Source organism: Vitis vinifera, chromosome 18, assembly GCF_030704535.1.
Source record: "Vitis vinifera cultivar Pinot Noir 40024 chromosome 18, ASM3070453v1".
NCBI lineage: Eukaryota > Viridiplantae > Streptophyta > Magnoliopsida > Vitales > Vitaceae > Vitis > Vitis vinifera.
This window is the reverse complement of record NC_081822.1, coordinates 2,944,016-2,963,458: the sequence shown is the minus strand read 5'-3', so window position 1 is coordinate 2,963,458 and position 19,443 is coordinate 2,944,016. Positions and strand designations below refer to the sequence as shown.

Sequence of the window (19,443 nt, the reverse complement as noted above, 5' to 3'; positions counted from 1 at the left end):
ATATATATATATATATATATTTTTTTTTTTTTAAAAAAAAAAAGGAAAAAAGGAAATCAGCGAAAACACAAAAAAACAAAAACAAATTGAGAGAGAACGCTTCTGAAACTCCAACCTCTGAACTCTTTGTTTTCTCCGCCTCAACTTACTGCGCTTCCCAGTTCCATTATATAAACGCTGTCGTTTCGATCCTGGCCGCTCCATTGCTTCCTTGGATCTCGGAACATAGCCGATTTTTCAACTCATTATTTAAAAGTTATTCTAATGCTCATCTTCTGAATTTCAATTTGTTTTGGCAAATTGTTCTTCAGGAGTTTCAGGCTCTGAGATGAAAATCTGAAGGTACTTATTTTCTATTTGTAGTTCGTCAGTTCCTTTCTTTCGAGGGTTTTGTTGTTGTTGTTGTTGTTTTTTTATTTTTTTTATTTTTAGTTTTTTACAATGATTTAATTTATCGTTTGAATTCTGGCAATGCTGATCATTGGAAGCTATTCTCGTTTCCAGAAATTTGGATTTTGAGCTGAGATTCTGAAGGTAAATTCTCTCCATGATCTTGTTTAGTTGTTTGTGAAAGTTATAATTGCAGTTGAAGGTCGTGCTGCCAAAGTTCTTAGGTGTATATGTCGGATTCATGGTTGCTAATTTACTACTTTCTATTTACATCTGCTTCGATTTATGTGGCTTCTTATCATGGTTATATGGAAAGGCACACCCAAAATAGGTAATCTTTGTAGTGCCTATGAACCTTTTTTGGGTACATTGGTTTTCCAGAAAGTGATTTACCAGGTGCTTGGTATTATTGACATCAAAGTCCATCTACTTTGAAGGTTCTACTCCGGTTTGATGATACTCGAGTACATGCCTTATTGGTTGCCGATTATTTATATTTTATTTGATTTTATTTTTAACTTGGCAGTTCTAGTCAATAAATTAAGCAATTTTAGGAGGTATCTCTGATTGAATTTACATTGGAGGGCATCATTTTGTTTTTGCCATATTTTGTTTTGACTATCATTGTGTACATTTTTAATAAGATGAAAGATGTGGTTGACATGCCTAATTATAGGATTAATTAATTATAATTTTTTGGTTAACCTTTTGATTTGACCTCGTTGTATTGCCATGATGTGTATTGCAAGCGCTTTTTTTTTTTTTTTTTCTATTTTCTGTGGATGTACTGATGAAACTGGCTGGATTTAATTTCTCTTATCAGGATTTAATTTGGAAGATTTTGTTGGGGCTGTTTAGTCCTTGAAAGATGAGTGCTTATTTTGTTGGCCTCCTTGTTCCTCTGGTATTTACTCTCCTCTTTCGGAATGCTAAGAGCGGAAAGAAACGGGGCTTGCCTGTTGATGTTGGAGGGGAACCTGGCTATGCAATTCGAAACCGTAGGTTTACTTCCCCAGTAAAATCAGCCTGGGAAGGTATTTCAACACTTGCAGAACTTTTTGAGCAGTTATGCAAGCAGCACCGAGACAAACACTTACTTGGTACTCGGAAGTTGATTTCAAGGGAGACAGAAGTAACTGCAGATGGAAGGTCCTTTGAGAAAGTTCATCTGGGAGACTATGAGTGGCTAACCTATGGCAAAACGTTTGAAGTGATCTGCAGTTTTGCTTCTGGTTTGGCACAACTTGGTCATAAAAGAGAAGAGCGTGCAGCAATCTTTGCTGATACACGAGAAGAATGGTTTATTGCATTGCAGGTTCTTATCTTAAATATCCCGTTAAATAAAATCACATCATTCTTTTGATTTTTTTTATATTTAATTTAAAGATAAAGCTAATTATATATGATTGTGCAAATTTGTTAGTTTATCTGAATCAGATATCTTTTCTTTTCTTGGATTGCATTATTTTCTCTAAAAGTGTATACCATCAGTACTATTTAATTCCATATAAGTGAAGGCAGTGATATATCTTGGATCTTTGAGCGCATTTAATTGTTATCAAGATGCAATTTTGTAGGTTAGACATTTTTTTTCCCTTCTGATGTTTTAATAATTATATGATATTTTTTATGTGGTTCCTTGGATCAGGCTTGCTTTAGGCGCAACATCACTGTTGTGACCATATATGCATCTTTGGGGGAGGAGGCTCTATGCCACTCATTGAACGAGGTGTCTCTCTCTCTCTCTCTCTCAAATCTTGTATGCTCTGTTATGCTTTCAGGTTGCACATTATTGGGTTTTTTTTTTATATAATCTGCCAGAAAAGAATAAACTACGACAATTTGGGGGAAGATTCAGGAAAAGGAGGACAAATATTCTGTTGACACATTTATGGGTATGAGCATGCAGGGAGGGACATATGATATGTTAACATATTGCATAATATTTTCAAATTGACTTGAAATGCTAAACCTTGGGATAATCAAATTCAACAAAAAATAGGAAAAAAAAAGAGAGAAAGAAAGGCTATATGTGATTAGATTCACAACCATCTTACCATTAAGATGCAGCTAGGTGGTAGTGCTCTCTAGCAATGAAGTAGAGGTCCCAAGTTCTAGCCTCCCTGATATTTAAGTGATATGGGATAGAGGGGTGGGTCCATATCCCGTGGCATTAATTGGTATAATTACCTCCTTGTCGGGGTGGATTCCCTATTATAAAACAAAAAAGGATTCATAACTATAGTTCTACTTGATGTCATCATAACTATGATGTTTGTGATGGGAGGGTATGTTGCTTTCATCTAGGTACTTCATTATTGAATTGGATGTGTTTTACTCGCTCAAATCACAATATTGTGCCTAATATCAATAAATGATAGTTGCATCCTATTTTTATACAAAGGCATCATCTTTTATGCACGAGTTGTTGAAATTTACCTCTTGTTTTAGACCATGTTTTGCAATACTTAATAAAGGTAATTGGAATAACAAAGAAAAGGCTTAATGGGATTTTAATGTGTTTATAAAATTGGATGTGATCTTTATTAAAAATTGGTGGTGGTTATATCAATGTCTTGTAAAAAAAATATGGGGAATATGCTTCTTTTTTTTTTAAAGGAAAACAACAAATATATTAAAAGCTCCAAGCAAAAGGGTATACGAAAGTATACACGACCTATATAAAGGCTCCAAAAGGCCGACAAAGAGGAGAAAGAAACAAAAAACAACTCCCTCTCCTTATTTGGAGCTCAACCAGCCAATGAAGTCCACCATGAACATTGAGGAAATGTTTGATTGCTTGATCCGCCCTTTCAATATTTTCAAACATTTTCCTATTTCTTTCCTTCCATGTACTCCAAAATAAGTATAAAGGAGCAACTTTCCTATCTTTCTTCCTCTTCTTCCTAATAAAGGATCCATATCAACTCAAAAAGGGACCTGTACATAGGCAGAGCCTTTATGCCTTTGGTGGACTTCATATATTGGTTGAGACATTGTTGAAGGAGGGAGTATTTTTGTGTCCCTTATTTTTTGCTTCTTTTTTTAAGTACTCATTGTGTACAACCCGTGTACTTCTGTGTGCTTTTTTCATTTATATAATGCTCTCTCTTATTTAACAAAAAAGGGACCTCTTACTTCAAGTGCATCACCCAATCCATCCCAAACAAAACTACCACAGGATAATTACTTTTGAGTAATGAAAAGGCCGTGATTGACCATTTCTTCTTCTCCTTTACATATGTAGCATCGGATTGACAACTTCTGCCCCTTCCTATCAAGCCCTTCCAACATCACGATCCTTCCTTAAACTACTTCCCAAAAAAAAAAAACTGACCTTCAATGGGACCTAAGGATTCCAAACAATACTTGAAGAGAAAGACTCCATTCTTCCATTAGACAAAGAGGAGTAAAGAGATTTAATTGAGAATTTGCTATGGTTTAAATTAAGACAAACCATTTTATCGTCCTTATCCCTATTGAATTGTTTGCATTTGCAATTTCCTAAAAAGCGCCTCCACTCCATCTAGCATCCAGTCACAGATCTGTCTTGAGAAACAAGGGTTCCAAAAGGGCCTAGTCATTCTTTTTTGGTGGTAGCAATATAATGCAACACAAGAAAAAACTCCCCCAACGATAAGTCACCACATCACTTATCCTTCCAAAATTTCACCTTCCGCTTAGAAAATATGGGAATATATGTAATTGTACCAAGTATCCATTTATAGAAATGATATTTTTGGTAAGGGCAAGGAAAAGCCAATCCCATTAAACTTCATAGAAAAAGTTTAACAGGATTTTAATGCATTATTCAAAATTGGGTGTCATCTTTATTAAAAACTGGTGGTGGCTAAAATCATTTCCTTGTAAAAGAAATACTAGAATGTGCATAATTGTACTAAGTATCCCTTTCAAGAGAAAATGATGGGGAGTCATATATTAATGAAAAGTTACTTGACATCCTTTTCGACAAAAACTTCATTGAAATGTTATTTTTGGTAGGGGCCAAGGGAAAGTTGCTTCCTTTTCTTTTTTGCATTTATTTCTTTTTCTTTATTGGTGGAAGATTTTCATTGTCAAGGGGAGCGTCCTTTTAGGCTATACTGTATGCTCTATCGATTCCATCCTCTCAAATGCTTTCCTCCAAATATTACTGCCTGCTATCTCTGCAATCATCACTAATGGCACTGCTACATCTTTTACGCGATGCTTCCTAGAGCAACATGGTGCTGATGCAATAGTCACCTGTTAACAATGGTGTTGCTTTACCTTCACCTCAGAGCAAGTGATTGAGTTTAAGTCCCATTTGCAAGAGTTATGGAGCTCTTTCTCGAGATATTCTCTTGGTTGAAACTCATGCAGTCCTCTTTAAGACGCCATCATTGAAAAGCCTATTTTAAAGCCCTGTTGTTAGAAAGCATCTCATTAGTTAATGCTACAATTTTCTGTTATCAGTAACTCCACCAGCATTCATCCATATGATTTCAACTTTTTTGTTACATGGAATGATAGTATCTGCATTATTCATCATGTACTTTTATTTCTTGTATTATGCCAAATTAATAATTTGCTTCTTTTTGTCCAATATTTTCTAACTTTTTATCTTTTTTTCTCCAGACAGAGGTCACAACTGTAATTTGTGGGCACAAAGAACTGAAAAAAATTATTGATATAAGTGGACAACTTGACACTCTGAAACGTGTAATATGTATGGATGATTCAACCCTGTGTAACACCTCATTGGCTGAGGGTGGTGGTAGCTGGACAATCACTTCATTTTCTGATGTGGAGAAACTTGGCAGAGAGAATCCTGTTGATGCGGATTTACCTCTTTCAGCTGATATTGCAGTCATAATGTATACAAGTGGGAGTACTGGATTGCCTAAGGTTAGTAGAAACATCTACCTTAGGCAGTATAGATTTTTTACTTGTGGTTGTACACATTCACCTTAGTTGATATGATGCATTATTTAGCTTTCTGATGCATGTATCTAGTTCATCTAGATTTCAGACCTTTTTGGTGCTTATATCTTTTATCTGTCACACTGAACACAATTAACTTTTTATGTTCTATTTCTTTTAGTCTCTGTGGGCAATGATTTAGTTCTCTCTTCTACAAAAGAAGCTCTTGCAAGTCACCAGTTCCCAATTCACTAGTTTGAGTGGTTGTTCAAATCACCTGGTCCATTTTATTAAAATTTAAATTAAAGTATTTAAAAATATAAAACCTCAAAATAAATAAATAATTTTTTTATTAAAGCTATTTTGGTCCACCTTTTTTCCGAAAAATTACTGGTGATTTACACCAATTAATCCAAGGACAGATTCTTGATTTTTAGTTTTCACGCTTTTAGCTGCTATTTCATTTTGTTTCTCCAACACTCATATTTAGTTATTAGATGGATGATCATAGGACCTGACTCAAATCGGTCGCCCTTGGGCTTGATACTAATTCCTGGATTGAGCTTTGACCATCTCATCTAAAAACCAATTGGTGTTTAGTGAGGGAGGCTAGGCCTTGTTTGGGAACTGTTTTCCAAAACAGTCCTGAAAACCAAATTTTAAAAATTGTTCTCTGATGTTTTGCAAAACAAAAATCTGTTTGGGAACCTGAAATGTTTTTAACCTTTTTTTTAAATATGTTTTAAAAATAATTTTTATATTTAGTGTTTTATTTTTAATCATTATACCTATTTGTATAATTATTTTTTTAAAACAACTTCTAAAAACAAGTGAAAACAACTAAAAACAATTAAAAGACATTCTCTGAAAACACTTTGTTTTCTGTTTATAATAGTTTTTTAGTTGTCAAGCATATTTTCCTATATTTTTGTTCTAAAATACAGAAAACTACTCTCGAAAACAGTTGTCAAATACGCCCTAAATCTTTATGATATTCGATATCACACCCACTGTGGGCCGATTTTCAGAGCCACCCCTAGCGCAAAGCAGCATTGTTGCACTCATCCTGGATCTTCCCTGCAACTAATTATGAGTCAATTGGCCATGTAAGGCATCTTTAGGTGGCCAGTACAGATGTAAGCCCTGATGTGGGGTTTTAGCACCCAAGCTTTGCAAATTAGTAACCTAGAACATGCCTATGGGTTGATTTGCAGTGTTTGGTAGGTAATGCGGTGTTTTCTTCATTTTCCTAATATATCAAAAGACTAGGCAAGTATGAAAAGTGGAATTATTTTTGGTACATGGTATTTATTTATCATCTCTTTTCATACTTGAATTTCTGTGATATTTATTGAGTATTATCTGCAAACTGCTTTTATGTTCAATTTCATTTTTCCTTTTTAAGATGGTTAGTAAATCCTGATTGATGATTTTTTCTTTTTGGTGTTAATCCACTTATCATTGCCACTTCATCCAGGGTGTGATGATGACTCATGGAAATGTCCTAGCCACAGTTTCTGCTGTCATGACAATTGTTCCTGGCCTTGGAAAGGTGGAGGATGTTTATTTAGCATATCTACCCATGGCTCATATCCTTGAATTGGCTGCTGAGGTATGGACAACCTTTCTAAACTAGTTGTATGTCATAGCTTGAGTAGTTTGATGGGAATTTTGTTCCCATCAATGATCAATTTTCCCTTCAGCAGTGTTTTAACGAAACTCTATGTTATATGTTGTAGAACGTAGTAGCTGCTATTGGAGGTGCAATAGGGTATGGATCCCCTTTGACCCTCACTGATACATCAAGCAGGATAAAAAGAGGAACAAAGGGGGATGCCTCTGCTCTGGTACCAACAGTGATGACGGCTGTCCCAGCCATTCTTGATCGTGTTCGAGATGGTGTGCGCAAGAAGGTTTGTGAATTTTGGCATGCATAAGAATATACATATGCATACATATTCATATCTGCAAGCATGCATAGTTATTATTATTATATATTTTGGTGTGTATTTGAGAATGTTGAATTTGATGTCTGATACAAGGTGATTACATAAATAATGAATTTTGTTAACACTTCAGGTAGATGCAAAGGGTGGTCTAGCCAAGAAATTGTTTGATTTAGCATATGCACGTAGGTTGTCAGCAATCAATGGCAGTTGGTTTGGGGCTTGGGGTCTAGAAAGCCTTCTATGGAACTTCCTTGTGTTCAGAAAGGTCCGAGCTATTCTGGGTGGTCGAATCCGCTTTTTGCTATGTGGAGGGGCTCCTCTTTCTAGTGATACTCAAAGATTCATCAATATTTGTCTTGGGTTAGTATCTGGCCTGAGAAAGCTTTAGCTGATCTTTACCAATAAATAGAAGTATGAATCCAAATATATGTATTTTGATGCTGGTAATTTAAAAATGGAAAAGTAGGATTTTTGTCCATAAGCTCCTGCCAATGCCCTTGTTGTATGATTTGCATTTTCTTTTCATTGGCCATTGAGAAACATGTATGAGAATAAGATTATTTTTAATTGACAACAATGTTTCTGCCATAGAAAGTTATAAGTTTATTATTAAAATCAAACATCTGTGAATTTTATTATCTCCAAATGTGGTGCATCAGATGCATCCAATGCTTCATATTTCCTTGTGTCCAGAGAAGTGCCTCAATTTTATGGATGGCAAACTGGGTTGGCATGACTAGTTAGTTTTACTGGCAAGATTTCTTTAGTTTAGGTCAGGTTCCACTTGGCTATTGCAAACTCTGGATCTGGCCCGTCCTGAAATGGGTAGCTATAATTTAGAGTTTTTCAAAAACCTGGTTCCTTGGATTCATCACCCATCACATGTAGACCTTGTAAAAAGGTGGGGAAAAGGTAGAATAAAGAATTATTTTAATATTAGATGGTTTTACATACAAGATATGCATTTGAACCATGAGAAAAATATACATCCAGTCTTACTCGGTAATTTAAGGAAACACTTAGCTGGCAATGTCCTACAATCATGCAGTATGCAATATTATCCTTCCTCTTGTTGTAATTGCTCTAAGTGAACTGTCATTTTCAGTGCTCCAATAGTTCAAGGGTATGGCCTGACAGAGAGTTGTGCTGGTGGTACATTTTCCGAGTATGATGATACATCTGTTGGTCGTGTTGGTGCTCCACTTCCTTGCTCATTTATTAAGGTAAGTGGATGAAAATATTTTACTTGCATGTGCTTTAATGCGAGATCTTGGACCTACATGTGCACTTCCTAGCTGAAAACCCTGACCTTGGTAGAAAACAAACAGCTATTCATTCATATCTGGAATAATGTCTTGATGCAAGGAGGTGTCATCATTCCCCTTCATTAGGGTAAAAAAGCATCCTCCAGACAGTCCCAATTTTATTGAAATGTTATGCATTATTCATAAGCTATTTAGCTTGTATAACAGTAACTTGTTATCATGTGATTGATTTTATGTTTGGAACTGTGTTTTAAGGATATTTTTATTAAACATAAAAACAATTTTAAATTTTTAAAAAATTTGACTTTTGCGTCATGTTTAAGGAAAAGCAGAGTTCTTCCTACTTTTGCAAAATGTACACAAATTGCATTGTGAGGTTCATGTTTAAGAGTTCCATATGCATACATACACACACACACACACACACACACACATATATATATATATATCCTTAAAAGTGTATTTTAACCTTCAAATATTGCTTTTAGCATTTAAAAAGTTCCTCCAAACATCATGTTATTCTTGCTTGATTGCTCATTTAGGATAGAATTTTTTATCTAACATGTGGAGAGTAGTTGGAACTCGGAAATAGTATCTCTAGTCACTCTTTTGGGATTTGTTTCATCTCTTCATGGTACCAAAGCTCTCTCTCTATGTGGTAAATTTCTTCATGCTCTCCTCATCCTTGGGTTTTGTTTGATCGCTTCATGTTACCAAAGCTATCTTGATCTTGATGTGCTAAATTTCTTCATGCTTTCCTCACTTCACCCTCTCAATGTACTAAATTTCTTCATGCTCTATTCACGCTTGTGAAGGTACCAAAGCTCTCTCTCTCTCTCTCTCTCTCTCTTGATCTTTATGTGCTAAATCTCCTCATGCTCTCTTCACCTTTGAGTTTTATTTCATCTCTTCTTGGTACCATACCTCTCTCTCTCTGCTAAATTTCTGTTTTACCTGTATCATCTATCATTGGTCTTGTACGAGAAAATCTTATACCCTGTTGTAATTTTGATTAATGCATTTCAATATATGGCCTTACTAATTCTAATCATATTAAGATAATGTTTTTCTCTGTTTCAGTTGATAAATTGGCCTGAGGGTGGGTATTTAACAAGTGATAAACCAATGCCTCGAGGAGAAATAGTCATTGGTGGTCCAAATGTTACTGTTGGATATTTCAAAAATGAAGAGAAAACAAATGAAGTTTACAAGGTAAAGCTTTGGAGATTGTTTATCCACATTCTTTTTGTGGTTATATATATATAGTACTCTTTTCAGAATTCTGACCAAAGAATAATTGTAAACTGGACATGTAATAAACTTTGTTAATCTTTTGTTGTTGAAGGTTGATGAGAGAGGAATGAGGTGGTTTTACACCGGGGACATAGGGCAGTTTCATGCTGATGGTTGCCTTGAAATAATTGACCGTAGAAAGGACATAGTTAAACTTCAGCATGGAGAATATTTATCTCTAGGAAAGGTATGCATGATGTAAAATAATGTTTTTCGTTTTTCTTTCCTTTTCTTCTCCTTTGATTTTTATTTTATTATTATTACCTTTTTATTTTTTAAACTAATACCTTCCTCTACAGGTTGAGGCTGCTCTCATCGTGAGCCCCTATGTCGACAATATTATGTTGCATGCTAATCCTTTTCGTAATTACTGTGTGGCTCTTGTGGTGGCTTCACAGCCGGCAGTGGAAGATTGGGCTTTGAAGCAAGGAATAGCTTTCATTGATTTTTCAGACTTATGCCAGAAAGAAGAAACTGTGAAGGAAGTACATGCATCACTTGTGAAGGTAGGCCTATTAGATAAACAATTCCAGTGTCATTCAGATTTTGGCATTATCTTAAGGACTTTTTACTCCCAGCACTCCCTTTGCTCCATACATTTATGCATGCTTTTTCTTCACACCAATTTTTGCTGGGCAACATTTTAACTCCATCAAGGAATTTCAGCTTCAAAACTTCTAGCGTTTGATTAGGCATGGAAATTCAACCACTCCATGCAACTGATCCCTGAGTTTTAGGAGCTCATCAATTTTGTAGTTTACATGGATTGGTCCCATACAGTCCTTTTATATTTTAAAATTAGTTCGCAGTTTATCACAAAAGCTTAACTCTGGTTACGGTTCCAAGATTTGCCTAGTGCCTTGGGTTTTTGTTTTGGTTATTGCAAAGTACAGTATTAGAGTGAGTAGTTGAGACTAAGGAGTGGCTCCTGACCTTCAGTTCCAGTATTTATTGAACAAAATCATAGTGAAATGTGGTTTTTTTTTTTTAATGATTGTTTTTTGTCCAGCCAGCCACCCTGTCCCTACCCCAAGGCCTTAAGAAATTGAACCACCTCCAAAGCTTCAAGAAAAGACTTGTGCATGTACAAACACACCCTTGCATGTATATATTTATGTATTTAGCATGCACACATGTCTGTATATATTTTTGTATGCAACACACACACAAACTCTTCTGAATGTGTCTATTTAACACATATACTTGCATGTATATGTATGTTTACACACATACATTAGAAAATGATATACCTGCCGCAAGTCAATTTAATTTGTTCACTAATTTTGCCACTTTTTCTCTTTGTTTTTAATCATACAGGCAGCAAAGCAGGCACGTCTGGAGAAGTTTGAGATCCCTGCCAAGATCAAATTGCTTCCTGATGCATGGACTCCTGAAACTGGGCTGGTCACTGCAGCTCTCAAGATCAAGAGAGATGTCATTAGGAAGAGATTCTCTGAAGACCTCGCAAGGTTATATACATGATGATAATTGAAAAGACTTGGGTCTTTTAAGAGTTTGTGCAGAATCTTGATGAATGGTTCTTTATAAGACCTCTCTTTATATTCACTTTCCCCCCTTTTTCTACTCCTAAATTAATTTTTGCCTTTATGTTTTTGTTTATGCCATGAGCTATTGTTAGGAAATTTCAAAGAGAAGCTACTCAGTTTTCATGCTCAAAACTTGGAAATGTTAGCAGTTCATTCAGATTTTCTGATTAGATGAATGAAATTAATCATTGGTTATTCTTCATTTATCCTCCGTTTATTTCCTAGTGAATTTTCATAGCCTGAAAACCAAGTTTTCCATGTTTCAAATTGTGCTTGGTTGCAGTCCTGAAAATAGCTTGGAAAACTAATAGATTTTTACTGTAGATTTGGATTATGTCTCACTATGAATAAAAAGGTCCTCAAATTATGTAGGCATCATTTCCAAACAATAAACAAGAATTATTCATATGTTCATTCTAATTGGTTGCATAGAAGCATCATGATCACAGCTTAAATGAAATTCTGCTTAAAAGGGGGCATGATTATTATTATTAATCTCTTTGTTGGGCTGACAAGTCATGGGTTAAGCCAATGCAGCCATGAACGAAGGCCTACATCAACTAATCAGGTAAGCAAGAGAAATCTATCACCATTCCACTCTAGGACGGGTGTAAAGTAGTTTCCTTTGTCCTTACCTAACTCATGTCTTTTTTGGTGCCCCCCTTTTATCCTTTTCACGCTATCTACTTGATCCAAATCACTTCTTCTGCTCCCTCTCTCTTTTTGAATTGCCTTAATTCTGAACCATTTCATTTTTCTTGTGGACATCATTGCTATGATGGTGTCCTAATCGGAAAAACAAAGTGAAAAGGCAAAGATTTATTGTAAGGAATGTGGATTGTTAGTTGGCAGAAATGGGGGCCAGGATAAGAGGAGACTACACAATAAGGTGGCATAAGGGGAGACCCACACACAACTTTGGACCATAATGTGAACTTGACCTGAAACCAACCCAAATGGGAACAGCTCCCCCCCCTTCCCATGTGCTCATCAGCTCTTCTGTTTCCATCACTTTACACCTTTTAGGATGTTTCATGGACACTCCATTGCAGTGTACTGGCGACAATCTTTCTGTGGTGCACGAGTTTGATTTGAATATTCAAAAACTAGGCAAGTTTTTCTAACTGTTTCCCCAGTGTGTTCCAGTGGGGTCTGGAGACCATTGAGGTGTAGTGGTTGCATGTATCTCATAATAATTAGCTTGGGAGCAGGGACAGTGAGAACTGTGAAGCACTCTCAGGATGGAAATGGGAAACACGAGCCGAGAATGATTTGCAGGAAGTGGGGGAAAATGGGAGGCACGGGCAGCCAATGATTCTCTAACTATTGAAGTGACACTTTTCTAATGCGTTTGCGTGCCAACTTTTCACTTAATCCATTCCTCTTTAGACTGTTTTATTCAAATCCTCAGTATAACATCTGGGTTATCTCAAGTTATCCTTTTTCTTTTGAGAGGATCCTAGGTTGGTTAAAATTGGTATAAAAGCTAATGAACCAGCCTTGTGGCTGTGGAGCACTTTACCAATATGGCTATTGAATTCCATGAGCCCACATGCCAAACGCTCTACCTAACAGGAGCCCTCAAGACAGCACATTTCTCCAAAAACAAGTCATACTCCCAAGAATGATGAGGCCAGAGAAAATGCCCACTTTCAGATGCTTCAGGTTGCACCAAGACCCAACCTCTGCTCCCTCCTGATGATGTATATACAGTCTCGAATCAAGAGAAGTCAGTAATTACTACTGATCCAAACATTCCCTATTTTTTTTCTTCTTATTTTTTAAGTCCAAAAAGAAATGATTGAGATGAGGCAGAGCTCCCTCATCTAAGCTGCAAGATGCCTTACCTAAAACAACTTCTGTCTGCTGCTCAACCTCATTCTAGTGTTATTAAAATGTCCTCAAACTTAAAACCTGGGAACAGGTCAAATGGGGCAGCGCTGATTGAGAAAACTTAGATTCCCTCCTCCTTAAAAATTTATCATGCTTAACCTAACTGTGGACTGCCTGATTAGAATATTGATTCCCCACATATCAACTTATATTATAATATACATTGCATACATATATATTATATAAGAGAAAAGCTTTAAGCTACAGCTCACTCAGTGCAGTAAAAAGTACTTATGAGAGGAAGGTGTGGTAGAGCTGCCAGAATTCAAGTGAAATACCAACAAGGAGCATCATATCAAAAGATAAATACTGGTTTACCCCAGGAGGAAAGGGTCACAGTTTACAATGGGAGAATCAGAGTCAGAAGAATAGTACTGACAACTTGACCACGGAAAATAGTCTGCAAATCAGACAGTTAGAAATTCCCCACCTATTAAGCTGTCCAGATCAGTATGTTGGTGGGGCATGCTTATGGTAACCTTACTTCCATTCTCTGTAGTATATGTGATATATAGGTGTTGAAAACTCTCTCTCTCTCTAGTTTTCAGTTTTCTCTTAAATTCTTCTGCACTTGGTCTCAACCTTTACTGCTCTTCTACTGAAATGAATCTGTATAGAGAAGATAATCCATGCTGCTGCTATTTCCATCCTAAAGAGGTGATTGTGGGGGTGTGTCCCCTGTGTCTGAATGAGAGGCTCCTCATATTGGCAGCAAAACAAGGGCACCATTCCCTTGCCAAAGGCCACCATAGAACTCACAGCCTCATGCACAAGAAACCCCCCATCAACCTTCCCAAGATCTTCGCCTTGGGCTCCTTTCTCACCCGCCTTGAGTTTCGCCACTGGAAGTCTGATCACTCTGATCATGATGCCTCCACCAGTCAAGAAGGTATGTATTGTGGTGTTGTTGTTGTTGTTATTGTTTCATCTTCTTCTGAGTCTCCATTCTCATGTTCATAAACCCATCAAAATAAGGAAAATAAATAAATAGATAAATGAAGTTACATCCTATCTCAGTTCTTAGTGCTGGATCAAATTAGAATGATGTGGGAGAGGGTTTGTGTGTGTTAAGGGTGTTAGCCATTTCCAGAGGCTGATGTTTTATTCTTGAAGATGTTTCACCTTTGCAATCTTCTTTTCTAGTTATGTCAAAGAGATATGGTGAATGGTAACAGCATAGAAAATAGTGACAAACTAGAGACTTTAGCAGTAATTCAAGGGGAAGAAGTTACACAAAATTGGAGGATTAACTAGGAGAAATGATGAAAATGTTGGAAATCAGGGAATGTGTTTGTGTATATTTGGAACTTAATCTTCTAACTTTGCCAATAATTTTGGGAAATACTCAAGAAACAGCAAAGTTGTTCTCAATAATTCAGGAACTAGTCCAAAGATATTTCTGAAAAGCTCTGCAGTATATGAGAAAGAAAAATCAAGAAATACTGAAATATACATGACAAATGAGGTAAGCCAAGAGCAGAAAAGAGGTTCAGTGAATGGTGGCAAATGCACGGAAGCAGACACATCAGAAGTCGGTGCATTGTGAAACCTGAGAGGGACCCCTTGGTCCACAACCAGAATCCATTCAATGTCATTTCTTATTAATCATGTTCTTAGCATTTCACTTGGTTACATGTACAAAAGAACACACATTTTTCACCATATAGTAAAAAGCTCCTGTTTTCTTGGCACCCAATCATCATATTCTTACTCCAAAATCTTTTTTTGTAGATTCCTTCATATCAATCAAGTTTGAAGACAATGGCGTTGCCTCATGGGAAAAGACCACAGCCACAAAGGTCCCTCTTCAGCATTGCACCAATATGCCATTGAGCAAAGAGGTCAAGGGGACTAAGAGTGTAGTAGAACATGCAAAACCACGTGCAACGCTGAGGTGGAGAAAGCGGATTGGGCACCTATTCCAGCTGATCAGATGGAAGAGGTCTAGCAAGGCAAACGTGTGCCACGTGGGCAGCAAGGTGGAGGGAGTCAAGGTGATGAGGAAGGGCTGGATAAGGACTCTGACAAAGAGGAAGACCAAAGAATAAAGGGTTGCACAGAAAGAGACACTAAGCTTTTCCTCCACCACCCCCCTCCCCCCCCACCCCCCCAAAAAAAAAAAAAAAATTGTGTGTTGAAGCTCAATAATGGTGGGCTCAATGTGAATCTCTAAAGCTATATGTTATTGAGATGGAAGAGTCAAAATAGCTTTGTCATTTTTAAAAATGTGCTTTCCTTTGAATTCTTGGCTTCTTTGTATTTTTTTGAATAGCTAGCAATTGCTGTAAAAGAAAAGCTAGTCCAAAGTGTTGTCACATCTCCCTCTCTCTCTCTCCCTCACATAAGAACACACACACAAAAATTTCACAGGCAAGACAATGGTGGGCACTTGTTCCACAATTAGCATCCCCATGGAATACATCTCAAAATTAATCCTCCCCACCATTGTTAGGTTTTCACTGTAAGATCGAAGCATGCAAACGGGTCCATCAGCATACTGCTGCACCTTGTCTTTTAATTGTCTTGTAGTGGCAGAATATCTTGTTCCTTCTCATTCAACAACTACTCAATGAAATAGTAAAATTCTTAATGATAATTTTCATGGCTAAAGAAGTAAAGGCGCCCCTTGAATATTCTCTGCCCCTGCACTGCCAACAATGCCTTGACTTGTTCCTGCTGCATGCCCTTCACATATAGTAAGACTGTAAGAGAAGGGCATGTAGGGCAATTTGTTCCTAGTGCCTCCTATGGGACCATTTTTAGTGCAGGACCACCATGGATGTTGAGAAAAGCTTCAAATGGGGCGGACGAAAATGACAAGACATGATTCCCCACCCAACCTCTCTACAGTACCAGAGAAGACTGAATTATATTATCCCTCCATTTCTTTCTTTAATTCTTTGAAAATTTGTAAGTTAGCTCACCTGCTTCAGCTTGGACACAATCCCCATTATCCTAAATATTTGAGATTACAGTTGAACTGATTTTGATGGGTTGTGCAATCACATGTACTGCCTTCATGAAAATGGAGAGGCAGAATGATTGGTGGATTAGAATATACTTAAATCAAGGATAATGACATTCTCCAACATTGGTCCAATGCATTTCTAGAATTCATTTTTTTTTTTTCCCTTTCTTTCTTTCTGGAATGACAAGGACAAGGGCTTTCCTTTTCCTGGTTTAGAACTCAAAATTTACATTATTTGTTGAGGAAGATTCTACCAAAAAGAATCTCTTTTCATTTCCATTGTGGAACTCATGTCATGGTACAACCTCTCATCATTTCCATAGAAAAACAAAACAAAATAAAATGAAATGGTTTGGACCCTCATTTTGATGCACTAAAGCATAGCCCATTAGTCTTTTGATTTCTCTCTTAATTAACCCTATCCAATCAATTATTCATCATACTGAATGAAAGAGAAAAAGAGAAAAAGAGATTTGAGGTTGAAACATACCAATCTCATCAAAACAAAAGCAGAAGAGTTGGTAAGTCATAAATGACGGCCACCATGTCCCACAATATTAGATCTTCATTACATGTGTATTTCCTGAGAATCACCCAAATAAATAAATACAAGATTGATGATTCTTTGCTTCCCCTCCCCCCAACTGACAAGAGGATTGAAATGGTCTTTGTTTAATAAGCTGCCAAAGGTATTTGATTTCCTCCCATCATTTCTCAATTGTGAAATCTTGAACTAAATCTGCTGAAATGAAATTGAAAGCTATAAGCACATTTGGAAGTGCTTCTAATAGTATGGCATTTTACTTGAAATAGTTTTTGGCTAGCACTTGATAATTATGTATTTCTAAAATAATATTTTTATTGTTTTTTTTTCTTTTTGATAAATGTGTAGTGCTAGGGTCCAAGTGAAAATGATTTTTTTTTTTCCTTAAAGGGAAAATGTGTTCTAGGCTCTTGCAGCTTTTCTAAATGGACAATGAATAAAAATAGATCATACAATTCAATAAAAAGAAAGAGGGAAAGGAAGCAAAGAATGATGGACAAGGAACCCTCAACTCTCTCAATCCACCAAAAATGAAAAAAGGAGAGGGAGAAGAAAAAAGGGGGAAAATGAAGAAGACAACATGGCCAGAAGAAAGAACCAATAAAGGGAAGCAACTTTATTTTTCTTTTCCTTTGATTACAAGAAAAAAAAAAAAGAAAAGAAGGAAAAAAGGAAAGAAAGAAAAAAGGGGGATTATCCTCTTTTGTAAGCTACAAGTCAAACCACTTTGGAGAAGCACATTGTTGTGTCACTCTTGAATGGAAGGGAGGTGGTATCTAGCTCCTATGTATTCATAAATAAATGAAAGGCAATATAGACTTTACAGACAACTTGGTAGGCCTTTTGCACTCAACGACTTATCCCTTCTTCATCTCCTCTTTCTCACCTTTCACTTCAAATCACAACCCTTCACATGACATGATTCATTGTATTTATCACTTAAGAGCCTACCCTCTCTCTCTCTCTCTCTCTCTCTCTCTCTCTCTCTCTCTCTCTCTTTTGTATTACCCAATAGCCTTTTCTAGCTACCGGACGTACATTGTCCACTATCTGAAATTTTATGATTCCTGTTTCATTTTGCCACAAGGGCCCATGTTACTGGTTTTGGTCTTGTTGGGAACTTGGGATGATATAAAATGGATGGAAAGTAACCAAACATTTTGATAATCCAAACTCTTTTATTTCATGCAAGTATAGATAATAACAACCAATTAACAATAGTAATAGTCATCCAGATATATTTTCTGGCGATATGGCTCTTATTAGTGATTGATTCCTAATTTAACGGGAATCCCTCCTGTGACATGCCATTTTCAAGGGAACAGGCGGGTCCGTGCATGCTCCACTGGAGATTCGATCAAAAACAAACTTGTTAGCTGCCTCAGTGTAGTGAATTCCATCCCAATTTGCTCGGACCCAAGGGCGGTCACACGCTCCGATGAATATATCGGTGCCATTAACAGTGATTGTACCTCCACAGACCACTTCATTGTTGTAGTTGTACTTGCCTCCATAGCCACAGCAAGCTACAAGTGAATGCTCAAACCCTGCATACATACGTATAAGATGCATTAATTCAGTCTTTCAGATGAAATTATGGTTGATGGGCCTGAATTGGGCTTTTGTTTGGGCTTACCATATTTCTCGGGGTGGCTCAATAGCTCGTACTTGACTGAGTAAACATCCACGTATGTGATGGCAGCCGAGGGAAGGTCTTTTCTGAGCTGGAGAACGGCCTCCTTCAACTTGGAATTGAAGTATTGAGATATCTGATTAAAAGGCTCGGCGCAGCCAATGCTATCAGTTTGGGCCGCGACGTCTGGGAAGCTGACCAGCATGTATGGGAGGCAGCCCATTGGGTTTGTGTTGTGGATCCAAAACGTTCTTCCTCCCAAATCGTATAGACCCTATAATCACAGCATGTTAATATATATCTTATGGGTTTTAGTTTGATCAATATTTAGACTTTGGTGGCAAAACATAGAAGAACACAGAAACAACAGAGAGAAACGGCATTCTTGATAATGAAGGTAGCAGAGAAGTTCATGATGGAAGAGGAAGAAGATGGTGTTGAGATGAGGAAACAGTAAGGGAAGCTTGATTTATATACTGTGACAAGGTGGACTTTTCCACTGAATTTAATTTCTAGGACTCGGTGATATTTAAGCTCAGTTACAAAAATTTCTTCAAACTTACGTGTGATCTTTGCAGTAAGATAAGGCTGCATGAAATCAGACAAACATGACCTTAAAAGCCTTGCAGTTAACTCTAGTCTCATATTCGTTTTTATTAGTTCCTTTCACGAGCTTGAAGATTTTGTCAGATCTAAAATTTGAATTTATATATAATATTAGAGAAAATAAATTCCAAACACGTTCATGGAGGCCTTGACTTTGTAGGAGCTCACATGTTGCCGCCTGGCTAATTCTTCTCGACACGACACAGCATGCATATTTGGACCCGCAACTTGGAAGATAACGTTTCATAGAAATTTGTCATGTGTGTCTTTGGCTTTTCCACCACAAGTAAGGTATTGGCTAACATACAAACAAAAACTTATGCTTCATTATGCAAATAAAAATTCTACATTCTAGAAAATGATCAATGTCCATTTCCCCATAATGCATATCAAAAATATTAAAATTTAGTGTTAATTACAATATTTATTCTATATTTTCTATTTTTAAAATAA

General features: G+C 36.7%; 3 protein-coding genes across 5 annotated transcripts; 2 read left to right on the top strand and 1 right to left on the bottom strand.

The window, feature by feature from the left end:
- Positions 1-39: 39 nt before the first annotated feature.
- Positions 40-11,548, top strand: LOC100265978 (long chain acyl-CoA synthetase 9, chloroplastic). 3 transcript variants are annotated; one of them, XM_002285817.4, is made up of 13 exons: positions 40-342; positions 505-534; positions 1,214-1,705; positions 2,039-2,119; positions 5,008-5,277; positions 6,770-6,904; positions 7,032-7,205; positions 7,372-7,601; positions 8,347-8,464; positions 9,587-9,718; positions 9,852-9,986; positions 10,099-10,305; positions 11,117-11,548. In XM_002285817.4, exons 3-13 carry the CDS (start codon positions 1,259-1,261, stop codon positions 11,279-11,281), a joined length of 2,094 nt encoding a protein of 697 aa, XP_002285853.1. In that variant the 5' UTR covers positions 40-342; positions 505-534; positions 1,214-1,258; the 3' UTR covers positions 11,282-11,548. The 3 variants fall into 3 exon arrangements, with proteins under 3 accessions (XP_002285853.1, XP_010664211.1, XP_059590606.1); XM_010665909.3 differs by having other exon boundaries at positions 489-534; XM_059734623.1 differs by lacking the exon at positions 505-534 and having other exon boundaries at positions 51-342.
- A 1,029-nt stretch (positions 11,549-12,577) lies between these two features.
- On the top strand, positions 12,578-15,554 carry LOC100260772 (uncharacterized). The gene is made up of 2 exons (XM_002285818.5): positions 12,578-14,128; positions 14,971-15,554. The coding sequence occupies exons 1-2, from the start codon at positions 13,843-13,845 to the stop codon at positions 15,285-15,287; spliced, it is 603 nt and encodes a 200-aa protein (XP_002285854.1). The 5' UTR covers positions 12,578-13,842; the 3' UTR covers positions 15,288-15,554.
- Positions 15,555-17,909: 2,355 nt separating this feature from the next.
- On the bottom strand, positions 17,910-18,825 carry LOC109121704 (esterase). Its single transcript, XM_019216817.2, has 2 exons — positions 18,388-18,825; positions 17,910-18,298 (listed from the first exon to the last, which is right to left on the bottom strand). The coding sequence occupies exons 1-2, from the start codon at positions 18,605-18,607 to the stop codon at positions 18,033-18,035; spliced, it is 486 nt and encodes a 161-aa protein (XP_019072362.1). The 5' UTR covers positions 18,608-18,825; the 3' UTR covers positions 17,910-18,032.
- Between the last annotated feature and the right edge of the window lie 618 nt (positions 18,826-19,443).